Source organism: Episyrphus balteatus, chromosome 3 (assembly GCF_945859705.1).
Source record: "Episyrphus balteatus chromosome 3, idEpiBalt1.1, whole genome shotgun sequence".
In the NCBI taxonomy this organism is placed as follows: Eukaryota; Metazoa; Arthropoda; class Insecta; order Diptera; family Syrphidae; genus Episyrphus; species Episyrphus balteatus.
The window spans coordinates 93,483,839-93,505,171 of record NC_079136.1 but is presented as its reverse complement, the minus strand read 5'-3'; the positions used below and the strand labels follow the sequence as shown (position 1 = coordinate 93,505,171).

Below are 21,333 nucleotides of genomic sequence, written 5' to 3'. Positions count from 1 at the left end.
GGCTATATTGTAAATCAGGCATAATAGCATAAAAAAATGATCTCTAAACATCGATTACAGACCATGCCTTTCGTTTTATTGAAGTAACGAAATCCATTTGTCCTTTTTGATCTACTTTATTGTGTACCTATTTCATCCAAGCAAATAAAATATTTTTCAGATTTGTTAACAGCTTCAAGGAGTTGATTGTTAAAGTAAGGTGCAAAGCGGTGATTGATTATATACATTTTTTTCCAGCGAGTATTTTAAAAAGGTTAAAAACAAAATTGACCGCTCTCAAAAATGCCTGGCTTTCCCTAACCAAAGTTGTATTTCCTAACTTTCCAGTTTAGCGGACAACTTTTGTATACCTAATCATATAAACAAGTTAAAAGAGGTTCAAAGAACAGAAGGACTTTTAGAAGTTGCACTCAGCGCCTTGAAACTCAAATAATGATCAAGGACTAGCTCTTCATGATTGATCTGAAAAAAGAGTTTGTATCCCTCCAGGAGTTGAAAAGGGCAATCTTTTTAGAAAAGAAGGGTGAGTACTTTGATAATATCTAAGTGGTGTATCCAGGAAGATTTGTCTCACTATTAACAAAACTCCAACAAAAGACGAAGCCAGGACCTATACTTAGGGCTTCTTGGCGAAGTTTTGGAGACCAATATAAAAACGAAACGTTTGCTTTTGCGCTGTCGTGCTCTTGAACCATCGAGGAACCGATTAATTGGTTAAGCCTTCTTCCAAGACCATTGAATCGTTTGTTTTAAAGAATATCTTTTGTCCAGAACTCCACCTGTAAAACAAATCTACCAACTTCTTTCACAGATCTTGGCAAATCTGAGACTAATCCTCGTTTACCTATGCAGAAGAAGTGTCGCTTATTAAAACGTTACATGGTTGGAAGGTCGTGAATTATTACGACTCGGTTCTCATTTTGATGTTGACAAAACTTACCTTCTGTCGTTGTGCTCAGAATGTTGTCGACTTGTTGGTTTATCTGCCGATTGTTTCGAATTGGATTCATTTTTATTGGACGATTGTGATGCCTTGGCAGTTGGGTTACTTTCCGACGCTTTAGTCGAATTAGACACATTTTTGCTGGACGATTGTGATGCTTTTGCATTTGGGATATTTGTGTTTTTCTTTTTATTTGACACAGGCGGCTTTTGGATTGGTTTTGGTTTTTTTGCCGGACTTGATTTTTTATTGGATTCCATCTTTAATTATTTTATTTAACTTTTTAATTTAGAAGATTTCCATTTCACTTTTTGCATTGCAACACTTTTGGGCACTTGGCTTGTTACAAATTTCACTTTAACTTAATTTTAAAGAAACATTTCATCGATTAAACCAACAACCAATGTATTTCATGAAAAAGCAATTTGTAAATAATTAATAAACTCATCTAAAATGTAATTTTTATTTTATTCTTAAAAGAAAAATAAGAAAAAACAAAACAAAAACAATTTGTTGATTTTGTGTGAAAAATAGTAATTGGCGAATTCCAGTTATTCGACATGTGTGAGTGACAGCTGACATTTGGAAAAATAGCATTCCGGCAATAATAGATGTGAAGTTGGCAAGAGTTTAAAGAATTGAGCGTGCGTAGTGGAGAGATTTGTCACAGTGGCTCTCAAACGGTGGCGAAAAGATTTTTGGTTTTGTGGAATGCAATAAATAAGGTATTTTTTTTTTTAAATTAAAATCAAAATACTAAAATAAATTAAATGAAAAACTATGGGATAATTGATCTAACTATTTTGATATAGATAGCAGCGCCTGTAGGGATTTTTAGAAGGGATATATTTTGGCATTACTATTATATTTTTGACTTACGGCCATGTTATTCACTCTGGATTTAGTTTGGCTTATATAAAGTAAATTTTAAATCCAATCACTTATATTTATTGCAACAAGGGTTTTTAAAATATCAATTAAAAACAAAAATATTTATTGAAACTAAAAATATTTTGCATTAAAAGAAAATTGCATTGCAAATGAAAAAAAATGCATTGCCAGTAAAATTTTTATTGCAAATAAAAATATTTTGCATTGAAAAAAAAAAATTCAATGCAAAATGTGTGCGTAGGTAAATATTTTTTTTTTTAATATTCGTCGAATTTCTTACAATTTTTACTATTTGACCATATATTAGCGATTTCAACTATAACATTGAACCTAACCTAAATAATGCACACACTTTGAATTTTATTTTTCAATGCAGAAAATTTTTTATTTGCAATGCAAAATATTTTTATTTGCAGTAAAAATTTTATCTTCAATGCAATTTTTTTCGTTTCGAATACAATTTTTTTTAATGCAAAATATTTTTAGTTGCAATAAATATTTTTTTTCAATGCAAATATTTTTCAGTTGCAATAAATTTTTTTAATGCAAATATTTTTCAGTTACAATAAATATTTTTTTGTTTAATGAATTTTTTTTATTTGCAGTAAATATTTTTTTTTTAATTTGTAAAGGATATTTCTTGCAAGTAAAAAAAAAATGTTATTGCAACTGAATAATATTTGCATTTAAAATTAAATTTGTATTACAAATAAATAAATATTTTGCATAAAAAAAATTATTGCAAATAAAAAATTTTCTGCATTGAAAAAAAAAATCAGAGCGAAATATATGTGCATTAAATAATAATAATAATAATGTATGTATAAGCTATTTCAACTATAATATTGAACCGAATGCAAGGCCAAATAGTCAAAATTGTACGAAATTGGACGAATATTACAAAAAAAAAACTCAATGTAGAAAATTTTTTAATTGCAATAAAATTATTTTTTTAATGCAAAATATTTTTATATGCAAGGAATATTTTTGTGTAATGGAAATATTGCAAATGTTTTTCAGTTGCAATCAAAATTTTTTTTTAATGCAATTTTTTTTTTCAGTTGTAAAATTTTAGTTGCAATAAATATTTGTTTTTTTTTGTAATGAAAAACAAATAAAAAAAAATGATTTTTACAACCCTGCTCCAAGGTGATAGCAAAATGATAAAACAAAAAAAAAAATAATTTGGACATTCTGTGAAAAAGAACAATTTAGAATTATTATAAAGCCTAGTACCAAATCACTAAAACAGTTCTAAAGTTCTTAAAATGGTCCATTTTCTTTAAAGTAAGAACTTATTTCCCACACTACACAATTATTTTGTAATAAAAATCGTTAGAGCCATTTTGGAGAAAAACATCTTCTTTTGTTTTGATCATGTGAATAGCAAGTACCGTTAGTTTTGATCCTAAAAAAATTTCAATTTTCCCTCAAGGAAATCACCAAAAACCCTGAACTACCAAGTTTGAAGCAAATCGTTTGATTGGTTTGGGCTGCAGATGCAGATTGAGATAGATATTTACGGATTAAAACAATAAGTTTAAATAATATATTTTGGTTTATAGATATAGAAAACTTAAAAATAGTCTTTAAAAAACGCCGTTTGAAAAAAAGAGCGGATTGAAACGAAAACTAAATCGAATGTAATATTAAATGGCTCCCAAAACCATTACTCCTCCTTTTCTTAAATGTTGAAGTGTCAAAAACTTTTCCTCCTTGTGAAAATCGTGAAAGTTGTGGAAATACCCATGAGAACAATTCAAATTAAATTCTTTTTCATTAGAAAAAACACATTTCGCCAATTTAAAAAAAACTTCAAAAACTTGTTTCCCACGTTATGTGAAGACGTGCGATCTCCATCCGCTGTTTCTTTCAAATTGTGGTTTTTAAAAACTATTGTTAAGTTTAATTTTAATCTAGGATGTTCAGCATTCAAAAAAATTCACCGAAAAGTTGATGTTCTTGCCGTTAGCCTAGCTTTTTCTTTAATTTTGCTCGGGGATAGAGCTGTTTTCGACGCTTTTTTCATAAATTTTCATTTTTCTGGGGTGTTAAAGCTTCTATTGTTCCTCCTTTGAAGTGTTTTTCGTAGGAGGCACTGTTTTTTAAATAATTTCTCTCGAAATAGTCACTTCATCCAACGCGTCATTTATCCCTTATTTTTTCGCGCTCAGAAATTTTTTTAACAGATTTTTAATGAAAATCACTAAAAAATAACTTCTTGATGTTTAATCTTCCAAATGTAATCAAATCAGTGCATTAGATCTCGCCAAACTAACTAATTTAAGGTGTGCGTCTAATCATGTGAACCGAAAAAAGCTGCCCTTTTTCTTACATCACAGACAAGAAGGACTAAAAAGTACCGTTAACTTCAACTCACCCACTATTTCTTTTTGTTTTTCTATTAAGAACTAACTAACCATTCTAATAAATACATTTTTTTTGGTTATTCTTGCACACACCTACAAAAAAATGAAATTTATGTTAACGAAAATTGGTGCGTCTAACCATGTGAACCGCACTGTACATGCTAAAATTCGAACAAAAAAATATCTAATATTTATTTTTAGGTACTTTCCTAAAATCCGAAAATAAAACCTCGTTAGTTTATCCAGAAAAACTATTTTTTTTAAATTCCTTAATTTTTATACAAATTTCCTTAATTTCAAAAAACGCCGAACTTTAAATATTAAGTGCCCATTAAAAACTATTGGTGTCAATTATTAGAAATATGGCGTACCATTTCGATAAAGAAATATGTATTTAAAAATTAGGTTATAAGCGTCAAAAGAAAATAAATATATTTTGTAAAGCTTTTGTGGGATCTTTGTGTTGGTTTGTAACAGAAATGTCACATGGGGGTACAAGCTGTTAAGAGAAAAAAAACCTTTAAAAAAATAGAGCACGTATACGCCACAGTGTAAGTGCAAAACGACGTGCAAATAAATCTTTAACTCAAGTCTGCGATTTATGGTACACCCATTTGTTAGGTATTAACCAATCCTATTTGCAAGTAAAATAAAAAAAAAAAACTTTTCTTAGACTAAACACCTTTCAATATTTCAGGATGAAATACCAGCGTTAAAATTGAGTTCTATTCTGTTTGAATACTAAGATTTTTCTTCGAACTCCTAAAATAGATAAAAACATCCAAATATAAATAACGCACTGTGATAAGGGTCATTTGTCTTTGTACTGAAGACAATTTCTTCCCTCAACCATTTATTTTTTGTATTCCCTTATAAATCGAACAAAAACAAGGTTGATTATTCCTTTGGCTATACGCATTAATGGGATGGTATTTATTTTTACTGCATGAATCGAAAAGAATATCTTCCATTCGAATGAAGACCAAAAGTACATAAAATTCTTATTAAATTGCTTCAGAAAGAATTGGTCAATGGTCAAATGGGAGAGAGAGGTTCCATTCCAAAGCGTAAAAGGCAAACAAAAATGCTAATTTCATTTTCATTCAAGTGTATAAACCGATTACAACGATAACCGTCCATTAACTGGCGAATCCAACCTTCATTCTCAGTCCCAATTGCTCTAGCAGTGAAGAAAGGACACCCGCAGGACTCCTCTTCTTTTGGGATACTATTTTATATACCTTATACTCGCTCGCATGGATTATGATGATTGCGGCAAAGATGATGATGATGATGGTGATAATAATTCTAATGATTGTATCTGCTGTCACTTACATTGGTCCCTCGGGTGCTATCGCAGCCAATTAGGAGAACATTTTCGGACTAAATCGGTGCTTAGCTATGCAAATGGTGTCCTTTAGAGTTTTACTCGAATGTGTGTTAGAGGGGTTATCCTTTATATGAACTCAACCAGGCGTAGCTTGCTAGAATGCGGATTATAAAATTATTTTTGGCCCAAAGATATATATTTCTGCGGGATGGTTGTTTCTTGTTTTACGTGTGTTTTTTGGAATTCGGGTGTTGTCTTTTGAATTTTAGCAATTTCCGCTCCTTTTTGGCAGTATTAGAATATAGATGATATGTCCCACGTATGTTTAAATGGAGAAGTTTATTTCTCTCAGAAGATTTCTCCCAGACAAAGGGACAAAACTTATCTTAATTGATTGCTAAGAGGCGATATACTTCTTGAAAATCTTTTAATTAAATATTTGTCGACTGGAAGGACATTTTATGCTATTCATGTGTGCATGTTTTATGTCTTTGCATTGAAAGATAAGATAGCTAGATTTTGGTTTATTTTACTTGGAAAGGTATTCAAAATATTGATTTCGCCTTGTAGGGTTCGTGGGTAAATCGGAGAAAACAATGAATAAGTATTAAACGGGAGAGTGTGACTTGTATAAACCAATATCATATTATGGTGTACTTACTTCTATACATAGAATATTATGAAAATTATGAAAATTTCTTTCTGAAACACTAGTTTACAAAAAAATAAAATTATTTTTGACACCAAGTGCCGTTATACTTTTCATATAGATTCGAACCCAAGAAACTCGAAAATCTTATCCAAAAAAATGTTTATGGAAAAGTTTTCGAGATATGATTTTTCAAAGTTTTTTTTTCCAGCATACTTAGTATTCGGCCCATATCTTGAGTAATAAACGATCAATCGAAACAGAAAAGCCTGAAAGCTGAATAAATAAGCAACAAACACTGGAATAACTTTTTTTGGGTCACTCCAGATGTTTAAGTGCAATGTATCAAAACATTAAAAAAAAAAAAACGATTTTTAAGGAAATTTTTGCAAAAAAAAAGTTCTTATACTAAAATAAAAAATTTAAATCCTTGGAATCCTCATGGTTTTATATTTGTATGTGTAGTGTACTTCCTGGCAAAAATAACAAAATAATTTTTTTTAAAATCTATGGATATCTAAGTCAAAAGATATGATAATTTTTGTAACGATCAATATTTTCGACTCTTTTTGTTACTTTTTGTTTTTTTTTTTTTTGTCTATAATTAGAAAAGGAATCCGAATTTGAAAATTTTTATTAAGAATTTTTTTTGTAGATAATTAAATTTCCTATTGATACACCGAAAAAAAAAAACCAATATCAATTTAACATTTTTTAAATATCAAATTAACATTTTTTAAATATCAGCAAAAAATGCTCTATAAAATGTGTTTTATGATAACACTGGTCAACAAAATTTAACTTTTTTTTTTTGCCACAAGAACCAAAATATACTTTTCTAGTAGTTTTTGGGGTGTTGAATCCGTATCTGAAGTCAGAAATTTTATTGGCCTCCGTTTTTGAAATATTACCGTTATAAAATGCTAAAAATCGTCATTTTGGCTGTTTTTAGAATTTTTCTGATTGCGGATTCGAGTTCAGCAACCCAAAAACCTTCAGAAAACTATATTTTGTGCTTGAGGCAAAAAATGTTTGATTTGGTTGGCCTGATTTCTGATTCAAAGACCGCTACTTAAATTTTAAATATCTCGGGCTATAAAAGAGATATCGGAAATATTTAAACATTTTTTGAAAGAATAAAACCAGTTCTTATAGGCACCGTTACAAATTAATTCATAATGAACTACCCCACATAAAAACATACCCTCGAAAATAGCCAAAATGACGTTTTTTGACATTTTCTAACGTTAATATTTCAAAATGGAGGAAAATAACAATTTTTTGACTTCAGATTCGAGTTCAGCACATCAAAAACTACTAGAAAAGTATATTCCGGTTGTTGTGACAAAAACCTTGTTGACCAGTGTAATTAAAATATTAAAACAATATTTTTATTATCAGGATGATATTTAAATATCACATTTTCGAAATTTTTTTTTTTTTTTCATATTTTACTATCAACTTTTCATATCAATTTCTCATTCCAAATTATTGAAAAATATTGAATAAAAAACTCTTAATGTGTACTAATTTAAAGGCGCTTTGTGTTTTTTCGAAGTAAAATGTATATGATTTACTGATAAAATTTGATCGGCAATAAATTCACAATTATATCACCTATAATAGAAAAAATAATATCACCACTTTGTAAAAAAAATCAAGAAAAACTATTAAAAAAAGAGAAAAAATTACATTTTTGAAATGTCGAAATACTAAATAGTCTATTTTTATACTTTGAGCATCTATAGATATTGAATGTGTAACGGAAGAAAAGAAAATACTTTATCTTTCAACATGCTAATCATCATTTTTTTTTAAACATATGTTAAATAAAAATGGCTCAAAAATACCAAAAATAGGTAGGTTTTGAAAGTCCATATTTTATCTAATTTAGCCGTATTCAATTTTTGTGACTCAAACATCATGTGATGATGTAACCAACTCCATTAAATAAAAGTGCGATAAATTCGACATGTGAAACAAGTGCGACAATTGTGACAAGTGTGACAATCGTGACAAGTGCGACAAGTGTGACCATTTGCAAAACAATTTTAGATCTTTATACGATATGCTTTAACAGTTTTTCAAATTTTTTTTGTTTCCGTAATATTAATAGACCAGAGCCAATAATTTTTGAAAATAAAAAAATTATAACGAGTCATAAATGTGATGGAATGCAGTTTTTTGCATCTTTGATCGAGCTCTCTCTCGATGTCAAACATTTTTAGTTTTCATAAAAGGTAAAATTATTATAATATAATAATTTTTTTTTGAAACTTTCAAATTTTGCCACTGAGCGAACTACTTTGACTAAAAAAAAACATAACTCAACATATTTGTATTTTTGAACTAATTCCATATCAAGGAGGGAATCATAGAATCAAAATCAGGAATTGTCTACTTACTAAAATTGTCCACAGCTTCTATTTTGCTAAAAACTTGCATGGAAAAAAGAAGGCTGTATTAACCTCCTCTTATGCCGTATTAGGATGGAAGTAGTTTGGGGATAAGATCTACATTACAATACAGAACACTCGGTGGTGTCAGAAAAAAAATATCAAGTAGAAATGAAAAATTTCATTTTACGACTTTCCAGCAACTATTAAAATATAATTAAAAACTCGTATCTTTGGGTCATAAGTTAAACCACCCCACCCTCACTACCCAGATTTCAAAAACAAGCCAAGAAAACTTATGTTCCATTGAATAGCAATATGTTTTCAAAAATTACCCTTATATGACTCTTGATACCGACACAACAACGAAGACGACGTTTTTCCCCCAAACCAATTAACAATATTCTTGTTTGTGTATTTACATTGTCGTCTCTCAATATCATAAAACAAAAGGTACAACTCACATAGGTAAGAACATGCCCCCCAACTTTTAATATGGAACATTCAGAAAACATGTTTAACGACATCGTTATTACCAAACCCGAAGGAGTTATGAATAATTAAATTCAGCTCAAGCCAACTCAAGACAGCAAGAAGAAAGTTTTCCCTGGGTTAAAGAAAAATAAAATGAAAATGTACACTTCTTCTTCTTCTTCTTCGAACATTCCTTAAAGATTTCTCATACTCTGATATAGAATCCATAATGGAATCAACCCTTTGGCAATGTTTTCCCAACTATGACTATCATATTCAGAATGAACCTACTTCGTGGAAGTGTGTCGTGGTGTTTAATTTTGAGTTTTTGGCCTTGCTCAAACCTCAAAATAAGTTAACACTCGAAGTGGTTACAGAGGTTTCAGGGTTGGTTTAACATTTTTGGAGGAGTGATGGTTATACAGAAGCAGCAGCAGCAGTAGCGGATTGTTGTATAGTCGTGTATGTTGGTATAAAGTTCGGTCGGCAGTATGGGAATGGAATGGTTAACATTTCTGTTTCGAATGGCGTTAATGATTTTGCTTCCATTCATTTAAATTGCTGGCATTCAGACAGATTTGTTATCTAAACGGAAAAAAAAATGATTCAATGGCTTTCAGTGATTCTTTTGTTTAAGATTTTTTTTTTACTTTCGTATTTTTTCCTTAAACCGCAGGCAATTAATGGATTTTTTGTTAACGAAGTAGCCTTATTTAGGTAAATAGCTTTTTAGACGATTTAATTTTTTTTGTATTTGAAAAGTCATGGGTTGAAGTGTGAAATGTTAAGAAGAACATGGCAAGCAATTAATGCCTTTGAGGCAAGCAAGAAAAAATTATTTCAGACAAAGTAATCGAAAGTTTAACAATTACAGCTTGAAATTTTAATTATATGGCTATGGCGTTGCGGTTGGTACAAAGATTACTTGAAAGGTATTTAAATATTATTCAGTGTCAGGCATTTTTAAGAAACTAATTAAACATGTTGAGTTCAAGAATGTCTCGAAATCAAGAAAACAACCACGATTGTCTATCCGTAGATTTTTTTTTGTTACATATACCTTATAAGTCAGATATGAGTTTTTGTTTTTGAATTTTATGTCATATAGATGAGGACCTCTTTTTAAAAATCGCTTAGTCAAATTTCTCAGCACTCCTACCTACATGCTAAAATTATCATTGATTGAGTAAAAGACATACACATTAGCTCTGACGTTGGACAAAATCGTTGGTTTTGATTAAAATCTCAAAATTTTTTTCATACATACGAAACCATACGTGCTCTATAGAGCATGTAAAAAATTAAGTTTTTTAAACAAAAAATACGGGCTCAACCGGGATTTGAACCCGGGACCTCTCGCACCCAAAGCGAGAATCATACCCCTAGACCATTGAGCCGCATGTATATACCACACATTATTTATAGTTTTATTATTGTTTCTAAAGAAAATATTACTCATACGACACAGTGAACAATTTATATTGCTCGCATTCACGAATGTAGTGACTACGTAGTCGAATTTCAACTAGCTTTTGGAATGCGAATTTGGACTACAAAGTTAGTTGACAGATGAAATAAAAAAAATGTGTTTTGAGTGGTTTAAATAGCTTTTTTGATTGTAATTCATAATTTATATTTACATACTGCACAATTTATTTTATTTTATATGCTTTTTTCATCAATTCCACTAAAAAACTAAAATCAAAATAGAATTGTTTCCCTACGTCGGTCGGAGGGGAAATTTTAACTAATTTTTTTGTTGTTTTCAGCCAATCAGAACAAGTCACTAGGTTCGTGAATGCGCCCATTAACTGGTGAAAAACGTATAAATTTTTATTTATAACAGCCTCTAAAGTTTATGATTTTAATAAATCAATGAAAAATCAAGTTTCTATTCAAATCAACAAAGATAAGAAAAAAATAAATGCATGTTTGTGCATTTTTCGTGTTCAAACATGGTAATGATTGATTGTAAGAAGGCAAAGGCTGTGTTTTTGATCAGTTATTTTTTTAAATATCACCAAAAATAAGAATAAATAATACAGCCGAATTACAGAAAAATTCGGCGGAACATCACAAACATTTTAAACAGGATTTTCTTTGAATTGTACTGTTCCTTGAAGTCTTAGATATAGAAATCGAATTGCTGTATTGCTCTTCACAAGTTCTCCCCCATTTCCGGCGCCTTTTTTTACTTGCGATGAATAAATGAATGAATGTGTTGTGGGGGAAAGTTGCACTGCGACCTTAAAGGTCTATTGTGCCCCCAAATTTGGCTGCAATTAACTACTTACAGTACAGTCTCCAGTTTGATACTTTTTAGGTATTTGATTAACTGGAGTATTTCTATCGACGGTAGATCTTTACTTGTTACCTGGTGCTGGCCCAGGTATCTGTGTCGATTGTGCATTAGTGCTTCACAGTTGCCCAGTATGTGTTCTGGTGTCTCTTCATTATTGTTGCAGAATCTACAGGTGGCACTGTCTGCCAGGCCAATGTTGTTGAGGTGTTTTCTCAGCTTGCAGTGGCCTGTAAGGATCCCTGTTATTATTCTCAGGTTGTTTCTACTCAGGTTAATGCAGGTTTTAAATCTTTTTTGGTTGTAATTCCCAAGTAGTGATTTCGCCTGTCTGAGTTTAGGAGTCTCTTTCCAAATTTTAGTTCGTTTGGCCTCCTCATCGGTTTTTATCATTTGTTTACTTGCGATAGAAGTGCCCACTTCTACTACAGGGCAAGCTTAAGATACGTAAACAAAATCGAATTCGAGGACCAAAATTTAAAAAAATTGTTTTTTCTCAAAAACGTCTCTAAATATATTTATAAAAAAAAAATACGTGTTTTTTTGCCAATAAGATACCACTTAAAAAAAAAAACATTTTCTGACCCGTTTTTTACGACACCTGCCATAGAACCGTTTCTGACTTTAAAGAATAAACCGACTTCAACGAATTATTTTTTACTAAAGGGTTTTAGTAATTTTATTAGTAAAAAAAAAAACTACTTTTTACGAAAAAAACTAAAAAAAAAAATTTCAAAAATTCTTTGTTAAGAAATCGAAACGCCTTCATTTGATAGATTTCATAATTTTAAAAACAATTTTTAGTACTTTTCTATTTTTTTAATAAACGATAAAATAAAATTAAATAATTCTTTTATTCTATAAAAAGCTTTAACATTCTAGACAATTTCTACAGTAGCGGAAAAAATTAAGGCATTAAACAAACAATTTACAATTTTCAAGTAATTGTATTTCCCTTAAAAATGTTAGCACTGAAATTTTGAAACAGGATTTTAAACCACGAACTTTTGAAGAGAATTTACAAAGAAAAAATGCTTCAAGCTACGTGTTCGGCTCAAGCCATTTGAATACCTAAAAACATTTTTTTCAAAATTCTTTTTCTAAGTTAACCACTATATGAATCGGATAACTTGTTCCTCCAGTTTAATTATTTATTTTCTTATTATTATATTATTATTTTCACTTCGATGCTGAGATATCGAACTTTGAACGAAAAAGAATCCTTTTGTCTTTAACCATCAATATCTCAGCAGCCGCTGATTGCACAAGAAAATTAGGGAGAGTTTTGAAATCTTGAATAAATTTCCCAAAAAAGTATGGGTTTTTGAAAAAAAAATTATTTATTTTAATTTTTTGCAATAATTTGAAAATCAAGAAAAAACGGGAAATGTCGAGAAAACCAAAAATGTTAATTGTGCCTTTTAAAGTCTTATATATGTATCGATTCAATCTATTAAACCATTTTTAAATTTTATTCGATTGAGTTTTGCAAAATAATTAATGGATCACGGTTTTGACTTTAAATGATCATAATCTTTAACAAAAAAAAAAAAAAAACATTTTTTTCACTTTTTTATATGCATTTCTATTGATAAAACTGTCTTAAAGTCAAACATTTTTATCAATAGAAATGCAAAAAAAATATAAAAATTAGAAAGTTCGAGCTTTAAAATTTCTTGAGTCACTTGAGTCACTTTTTTGATCCCTTATTTTTTTCCGCTAGTTTACACGAATATTTAAAATCCATTGGTAGCATTTCGTATAGATGATAGAGAAAATAAGAAACCAAAAAAAAAAAAAATTCTCCTTAAAAAATTAAACATCTTAAGCCAAAGGTGTGAAGCTCTGTAGGTATGTTAATGCTTCAGAATATATAGGAAAAAGTTACCGAAATTCGTTTTTTTCACCTGAAAGTGTGTAGCTTTTTGTTACCCTTACGCCCCTATATTTCTCAGAATTTATTACATCAAATGATCTAAACCCAAACTGGCTCCATCCGATTCAAATATGGCATAAACAATGTAACACTAGCGCAGATAATATCATCCAGATTGTACCAAAATTTCATAATGTCCCCCCATAACTTAAACTACAAGAAATCACCTTGAGCGATAAAAAACATCCACCCCTATGACATTATATCCCTTATTAGGTGCTTATTTGTTCAAGGATGACCAGGCAGCCATTGTATGGGTAGGTATATGGAAAGTGAACAAATTGCCTCTCTCTGGACATCATTTTATGTCCTGGTTACCACCCCCAATACCACATAAATTATGTTAATGCTCTAATGTCCTCCTCTCAAAGATATCACACAAAATGAAAAAAAAAAAAAAAAAAAAAAAAAAAAACTCAAGGTAATGTGGTAGATGCCATCATTTAAGGATGATGTGTCCTTTTTTGTTTTTATTCACAAATATAATAATGCTGGTCCTTAAACAGTAAAAAAAAAAACAAAAACAAAAAAATGCTGACATATCCTGCGGACGTTTTTTTTTCTACATTTTCGCATATTTTCACTGCCTTCTATCTTTTATATTGTCCTTCGGGCCAGATTGCTTTTTATGGTGTCATATTTTTCCATATAAGCAAAACAATTTGCAAATTACCATCTCTTGTGATTTGTAGCCTTATGGATGGCCGAAAAGTAATAAAGAAAACTTATAAACTGCGTAAGCAAACTTGAGTAGGTAGTAGTTATACATTTTCGTACTGTACAATACAATCAGTAAAATCAGCAAAAATCAAACCATCCTTCGATCTCATTTTCTTCTACAATTCTAAGAAGGATGAATAAAAATAGCCAACTTCGAAATCCAGTGCGGCTAAATGGACAAATGATTTTCTGGCAACTAACACGAATCCGACTAACCATAACAGGATAACCCGCAGACAAATCTCCCAACGAAATAACCCTCATTACCAGGATTTCACCCCCACAACTTGGACGAAGTGTTGAAGGCTAAATCCAACTAAATATCCCTGACTACCCCAATTGCTGACCAAAACCATTCATTCTTCAATATCCTCTTCCCTCCAAAAGAAGTCCATTAGGTGAGGCTTAGCCTTAGCAGAAGTACTTCTTTGTTTTTTTCTACATTTTATTTCAGAATTTTTGTTTTTTGTGTTTTTGTTTTTTTTTTTTGCCCTTTCTTTGGATCGGAAGGACATGGTAATGGAAAACAAGTTGTTTTGTTTCGGTAACAGAAATCAATCGATAACAAATGGGTGGTTAGGTGGCACTTTCCTATAGCACTTCCTTATCTTGAAGGATAATCGCTGGTATGCCTTTGCGATCTGGTGGTACAAAAAAGTGGTGGCATTTAACAGTGGGATATCAATAACTAATTTTTAGTCCTTAAAGATAAAAATTTTTCTTAACGAATTTTCGGCAACCTAGTAGAATAACCCAAAAAAGATTTAAGTTCATTAACCCTCTGTCGGCATACGGGTGCGAATTTGGCAGGACAAAAATATAAAAATTACGATTTTTCAAAAAAGTGGTCACAAAAAAGTCTCTTTATAAGGGTGAAAATATTTTTTTCGGTATTGTGAATACAATATTCGAATTCCTCGGAATATTCTACATCAATTTCATACTTGATTCTCTATAAATTATTTTGACCGAAAAAAGTTGTTGCGACATGAAAAAGTATAAACCAAATTCGCACCCGTGTGCCTATCACGTCACAAAAAAGAGGTGTGCCTACAGAGGGTTAAGTATAGCTAAAAGGCGAAAATGGGCGGTCCAATAGAAAGAATAAAAAAGAATACCTCATTAAGAAGAAATAAAGATTATTTTCTATTGTTGTTCGAAAATAAAAAAAAAATACGGTTTAAGATCATGTTTTATAGCAAATAACCCCACTGTTAACAAGTAGCAGTGGTGGCAAAGTGGTAGGGTATAAATTATGTCCGTTTGATACTTTTTAGTGAGTTTTCCTTTCTTTAAAAATGAAGTCTTTCTTTTTATTTTTTGTTTGAAATTGTTCTGCGGGCTTTCTTTATACAGATACCATTTGCAATCGATGATTGCGTTTTTTATTTTGTTTTTTTGTTGTTGTATTTTTTTCGATTACAATTCATTCGACAGCTCTAAGATGCCAAGCTGTGGATATCTTTGTCGTTTGTTATATAGGATTTTCAGAGTATCTTTGCATCTATTTCTGTCGGTATTTTTCGTTTAAAAGATAAATCGATTGTTGTAATTGTGCGGTGTCGTTGTTACGAAAAAGATAAATGGATCACTTATAGAATCCCGAGGGGATTTTCTAATAGAGGTCTGGCCTCTATACTACCTACGCAAAAGTATTTTGTATGCTCTTTCGATGTTTAAGGTTTTTGAACGTGTGATTGGAAATTAAAAGTTTGTTTTTGTTTTGAAACAAAGAATTTTCCTACTAGGTATTGATTATGATTAAAAAAAAGAGTTTTGAAAAATTTAGTTATTAATTTGCAAATAAATTATATCGTCTTTTGAAGATGTACATACAGACCTTAGATCAAGCTTCAATCTACTATCAAAGGCTCATCATAAGTATTACTCTTGTCGCTAAAATCGCTTTTGTCGCTCTTGTCACTTTTGTCGCTTTTGTTATTCATTTCGGTTGTCGTTTTTTATTTTGTGATTTTCATTGCTTTTTTCTCATATTTGTCGAGAGCATCTTCATTTCGTCGTTTTTGTCACTCTTGTCGCCTTTGTCGCTCTTATAACTTTTGTTCCTTTTTTTGCTATTGATTTTTTGCCGCTCTTTTCGCTCTTGTTGCTTTAGTCGTTTTTTTCAAATTTTGTCGCTATAGAAGCTTTTGTCACTCATGTCTATCTTGTTATTTACGAAGTTTTTCCGACCATTTTATTGAAACCTCTATAGTTTTGATAGCTGTCTATATCAAGGGGCACGGTAGTGCCCAGCCAAATTCTCTAGCAACTTTGGCACTACACCCTTATTTACAGAAAACAACTCAGGCCATTTTCGACCCCCCTCTAACTTCCACACCAAAGATGCTAGAAATTTCAAACTCGCTACATTTGTTGAACTGGTCAAAACCAAACACCTCACAATATTTCAGCCTCATACGATGAGTAGTTTCTAAGATATAGGGCTTCAAAAATCGCAAAAACCGTAACTGACTCACTGACAGATCATCAAAATTATGGAAAACTTCCCGATATCGTAGAAACTTGAAATTTTGCACGGTGATAGAACTTGTGGTGTGTACAAAGGAAAAAAATTGAGATTTTCAATTCTGATGACGTGGCATCCGCCCATTTCCGCTGAATTTTGATCAAATATTATAGAGCACTTCTGATTATCGTAGAATCTTTAAATTTAGTAAAATGGTAGAGCTAGTAGTTTATACAAAGGAACAAAATTAAAGTTTGAGAATTTCAGCCAGGGGGCGTGGCAACCGCCCATTTCCGCTGAATTTTCATCAAATATAAAGATTTTTAATTCTACAGCCATACCTTGCAAAAAGTAGTGAAATCACAACAAAAACATTACGGTTAAAAAAGAGCCAAGTTCTCCTATGTTGAAATTATGCTGGCACAAAAAGTATTGAGATGTAAAAGTGTACCAAGTTCTAAAGTTTGGGTTCAAATTTGTATCAATAAAATTTTGATTGTTAACTTGGCAATTTTTAAAATAACTTTAAAAATCGGTAATTAAAAGAAAAATTGTCAAGGGAACAATCAAAATTTTATTGATACGAATTTGAACCCAAACTTTAGAACTTGGTACACTTTTACATCTCAATACTTTTTGTGCCAGCATAATTTCAACATAGGAGAACTCGGCTCTTTTTTTAACAGTAATGGTATTGTTGTGATTTATTTTTCTTGAAAGTATACGCCAAAACTTTGAATAAAATAAGTTTTACGAATTGTCTTTTACACCTGAGATTTGGGGTTCAAATCCCAAGACAGCCAAATACTTTTTATGGAAACATACGAAATTGAAAACTTTTGTTTTGTTTTTGCTTACAAATATTTATTTTCATAATTTTCTTATGACGTTATCACATTTAATTATCGTTAACCGGCAAATTTTTTTTTTTAATTTTAATTTAACATTGTATCAATTTTTTTTTTAAATAAAAAGTTTGGAAAGTCACTTGGTACAAAAGCTCAATAAATAGGGAACAAACAGTATAGAGTATAGACCTATTTCCCAAGATATTTTTTTGAACATTTTTATATAAATTCTTGAAAATAAAATAATTTATTTACAAAAAAAACCTAACTTGAATTTGAACCAATGAGTTTTTCTTAATGCCTATAGTCTCTTTCGAGTTCGATTAGTTAAAGCGATTGCTACTTAAAATACCACTTCAAAAAATATGAATTAAAAAAAAAAGTCACTGGAGATGCGGGGCATCGATCCCCGTACCTCTCACATGCTAAGCGAGCGCTCTACCATCTGAGCTACATCCCCGATGTCAAATTGTTGGTCAAATTAAAAACTCGTCGCATTGAGTAAAGTATAGTGAACCAACCTCACGTATGTAAGTTTTATGCTGATTTGTGAAATTAGTTTTGCGATAGTAGATCGTATTATAGTACATAAATATTTTACTATGACGTCTTTGCTTTTGGATTTAGTATTGGCAAGAAATTGGTTTTGTTTTAATTTAAATGGTTTTCCATAAGACAAAACATTTATTGAATTAATAATATTTATTTTTAATTTGATTTAAAATTAATTTAGGGGACCAAAACTGATCTTCAGTTACCAGTTGATAGGAGAAAGTATGAATTAAAAGCTATCGTAGATACTAAAGCCCCTTGCAAATCGAAAGAGCGAATGAACGAACAAATGAAATTTAATGCATAACTTAGGTATTTTTCTTAAAAGAATTGAATTAAACAGAAGCAAGCTACTTATCTTTAATTTATTAAAAAAAAATATATTTAAATTTCTTAAATAATGCCATTCGATACGAACAATATGTGTTTTTGTATTTTTACTATTGTTAATTTGTATTTTTTTTTAATTTGTACCTATAACTTATCAAGCAAGATATCATCAAAAAAATATGAAGTCGGAGAGCTAGCACAGTTTTAAGCGCATTTTCAATTTTTTTATGACTAAGGTACCCCCAAATTTTCAATTTGTTTGTGTTTCAAAACATATTTTTTTTCAACTTCTCTCCAACGACATTTTTAATCATCCTCAAAATCAAGTTATAAAATAAATGAATAGATTTTATAAAATATAATTCTAATCACCAACAGCAAAAAAAAAATCATTATTCTTTAGAGACCAGATGGCCTCAATTTTCGGATCGGATAAAAGTTCATCGGTTATCAAATTAATTTAATTGGGTTCAAGTCTTCTTCTCTTACTTCTCTTCTCGTTGAGTTGAAAAAAAAAAAAAAAAACAAACAAACAGGACCTTTTTTTAAGTGCTTTTAGTAGCCATTAAAAAGTTGAGAAACATTTTCTACTAAACAAACGATGCCCGCAAGCTGTTTGCCTATTTGTTTTTATTTCAAAATCACCTGACCCATTGCCTTTTTTGGAATGGTAAAAATTAATTATTCATGATGGTGGTTTTTCTATAGCTTATAAACTTGGATCTATCTTTCAAGGGATTGATAGATGATGAGCAATTTGATTGCAAAAAAAAAAAAACAAAAACAAAAAAAGTTAAACATCTTTTTCTTGAGAATGGTGATAAAGTAGGTAATAGACTTTAAGGGGTTAGGCCACTCTTCCTGCTCTAAGATTTTTTTTACATTGAAAGGACAGTCCACGAAGAATGCACATCTTACTTATAGATCGAGAGCTGACGATATATTCATGTGCTTTAAATGCTTTAAACTAACTTCTTTCAATTATTTTCCCATGACACTTTTTTCTTAAATTTTATTTGTATTTATTTTTTAATGAAAGTTTTTACGAAATTTTAAAATTTAAATTCTGAATAAAAATCAATGTTATGTTTTGTATTTAAGTTTACGATTTATATTCTTTTCTGTAATTTTTTTCAGGTTTTTTCTTCATAAAAACCTTCTTTGGGACTATACTAAAATTTGAGAAAAAAAACTTGGCCAGTCAGTATCGTTTTTTTATACCACGTTTTATGTCACGTCCCACGACAACGGCATATCCTATGTCCGTGTCCTGGTTCTAAGCTACATCCCCACCTATTTTCTGTCAAATCGGTTTAGCCGTTTTCGAGTTTAAAATAGTATAACTAACACAACCTTAAATTTTAATAAAATTTCAACGAAAAATATAAAAAAGTACGTATACACCACAGTGACTATTTCTGAAATTTCTATTATAAAAACATTTAGGTATTATAGAACAGGGCCGAAGTCTTCAAAAACATTAAAAAGTAAAAAAAATAACAGTAAGATGAAACCTATTGGAAAAGGAGGTGAATATGATATGAAATGAAAATAAAATTTACACTTTAATTATTCAAAAACCGTAAGATTTAATGTTACATGGATTGTAAATTTTAATAAATAAACGAAAATTGTACATAATGATTAAAAAAAAAAATTCGAATTCAATTTTTTTTTCATTTTTTGCATTTTCCGAGAACATGTACTGTAGTATAGTAATGTAAATTTTCTTTATACCATCAGAAATTAGAGATTTCAACCGACCACCGACTTTTTTGGAAAAAGCAGATATTTTGACAAGAGAATTTTTAATTGAAAATAAGGGTATTTTTTGATATTAAGTCAAAATAAGGTGAAAAAACAAATATTAAGTTAAGTTTTCACAAAATTGAAAAGGATAAAAATAAAAAAAAATTTTATTTTTTTTTTTTTGAATTTTTTACATACATTTTAAGGTAATGTTTATACAAAAGGTAGATCTTTTTATTACATATAACTTTGTCATAAAACTTTTTTTCATAAGACTTGTAGTTTTGCCGGAATTCGAGAAATACAATTTTTTACCATTTACGGAGATGTTCTGCCGATTTAACCAATTAAAATGCCTAAAAAGAATGACAAAAAAAGTTCAAAATCTATTTAAAAGAGACACAATATGACATGAAAGCTCACCAATCCCAGATAAAAAATGTGAATTTTATTTCTCAAAAAGCCACTCCAGGAACTTGCTATGACAAATCCTTATTTAATAGAGCAAACAATTTTTTAGGAAGTTAAATTGTCTTGATTTTAGTTCCATGAGATCCAACATCGGAAAATAGCCTTAGATCATGTTTCATAAGCTTAGTTTGTTATAAGTCAGTTCTAGAACGCATACAAAATCGTCCGCTTTAGCTGAGCAAAAGATCATCTTAAATGCTCTATAAAATTGATGGATTTGAAATGTGTGATAGTTCTGGAGCAGGGTTCTGGAAAAAAATTTTGTTGCCGAAGAAACTGGGGTCTTTAACTTCTTGCATATAACTAAAATTAATTCTCCTTAAATCTTGAGAGAAAGAGGGTTGTCATTCTTTGTATACTGACCAACAACTTTTTTGTAACTTAACATGTAATATAGTTTGTAACTATTGAGTTTGTTGGTTGTGAAAGAGTTTATCGTATTAAGGCATCTAGGAAGTCAAATTCATTGTAATTGTAAGGTTCTATTTCCTTTCACTACATCCTTTTATTTTGTTTCTTATTGAATATCTGAGACAGTAGTTTATGTTTCTTTTACCCAAAAACTATTCATTTTCATTCAAGTCATTTCGTCTTTTATTTGAACATAACAAGAAACTTCTCCCATACATGCGTAACATTTTGTCGTTGTTCAAATATCTTTAAACTTTTATGCAAACTAAATTTATGGCGGGACAAACAACAAACAACGAAGAAACTCCTTCAAAACTTCTTCCTGTATTTGTACCAAAAGCAAACAATCTACATTACAACACAATGTGGCTGAATTCTTACCCTTAACGCGGTTCAAGAGAAAACCAAGAGAATATGTGTCTTTTCGCGGCCACAATTTTGCCACACATGTGTGTATCGTACAAAAAGGATTTCCGGTAGGAAAATTTATGATGA

At 30.2% G+C, this 21,333-nt stretch overlaps 1 protein-coding gene and 2 non-coding genes across 3 annotated transcripts in view; all 3 read right to left on the bottom strand.

Moving 5' to 3' along the window:
* LOC129915139 (GATA zinc finger domain-containing protein 14-like) overlaps positions 1-1,624 on the bottom strand; it is a 70,799-nt gene extending 69,175 nt beyond the window's left edge. Inside the window, exon 1 of the mRNA XM_055994604.1 lies at positions 941-1,624. Coding sequence (XP_055850579.1) covers positions 941-1,203 — 263 coding nt within the window. The 5' untranslated portion in view covers positions 1,204-1,624. The remainder of the gene's footprint in view (positions 1-940) is intronic.
* Positions 1,625-10,377: 8,753 nt separating this feature from the next.
* Positions 10,378-10,449, bottom strand: Trnap-ugg (transfer RNA proline (anticodon UGG)). Its single transcript has one exon. It is a non-coding gene; the product is annotated as a tRNA-Pro (tRNA).
* Positions 10,450-17,712: 7,263 nt separating this feature from the next.
* On the bottom strand, positions 17,713-17,785 carry Trnaa-agc (transfer RNA alanine (anticodon AGC)). Its single transcript has one exon. It is a non-coding gene; the product is annotated as a tRNA-Ala (tRNA).
* Between the last annotated feature and the right edge of the window lie 3,548 nt (positions 17,786-21,333).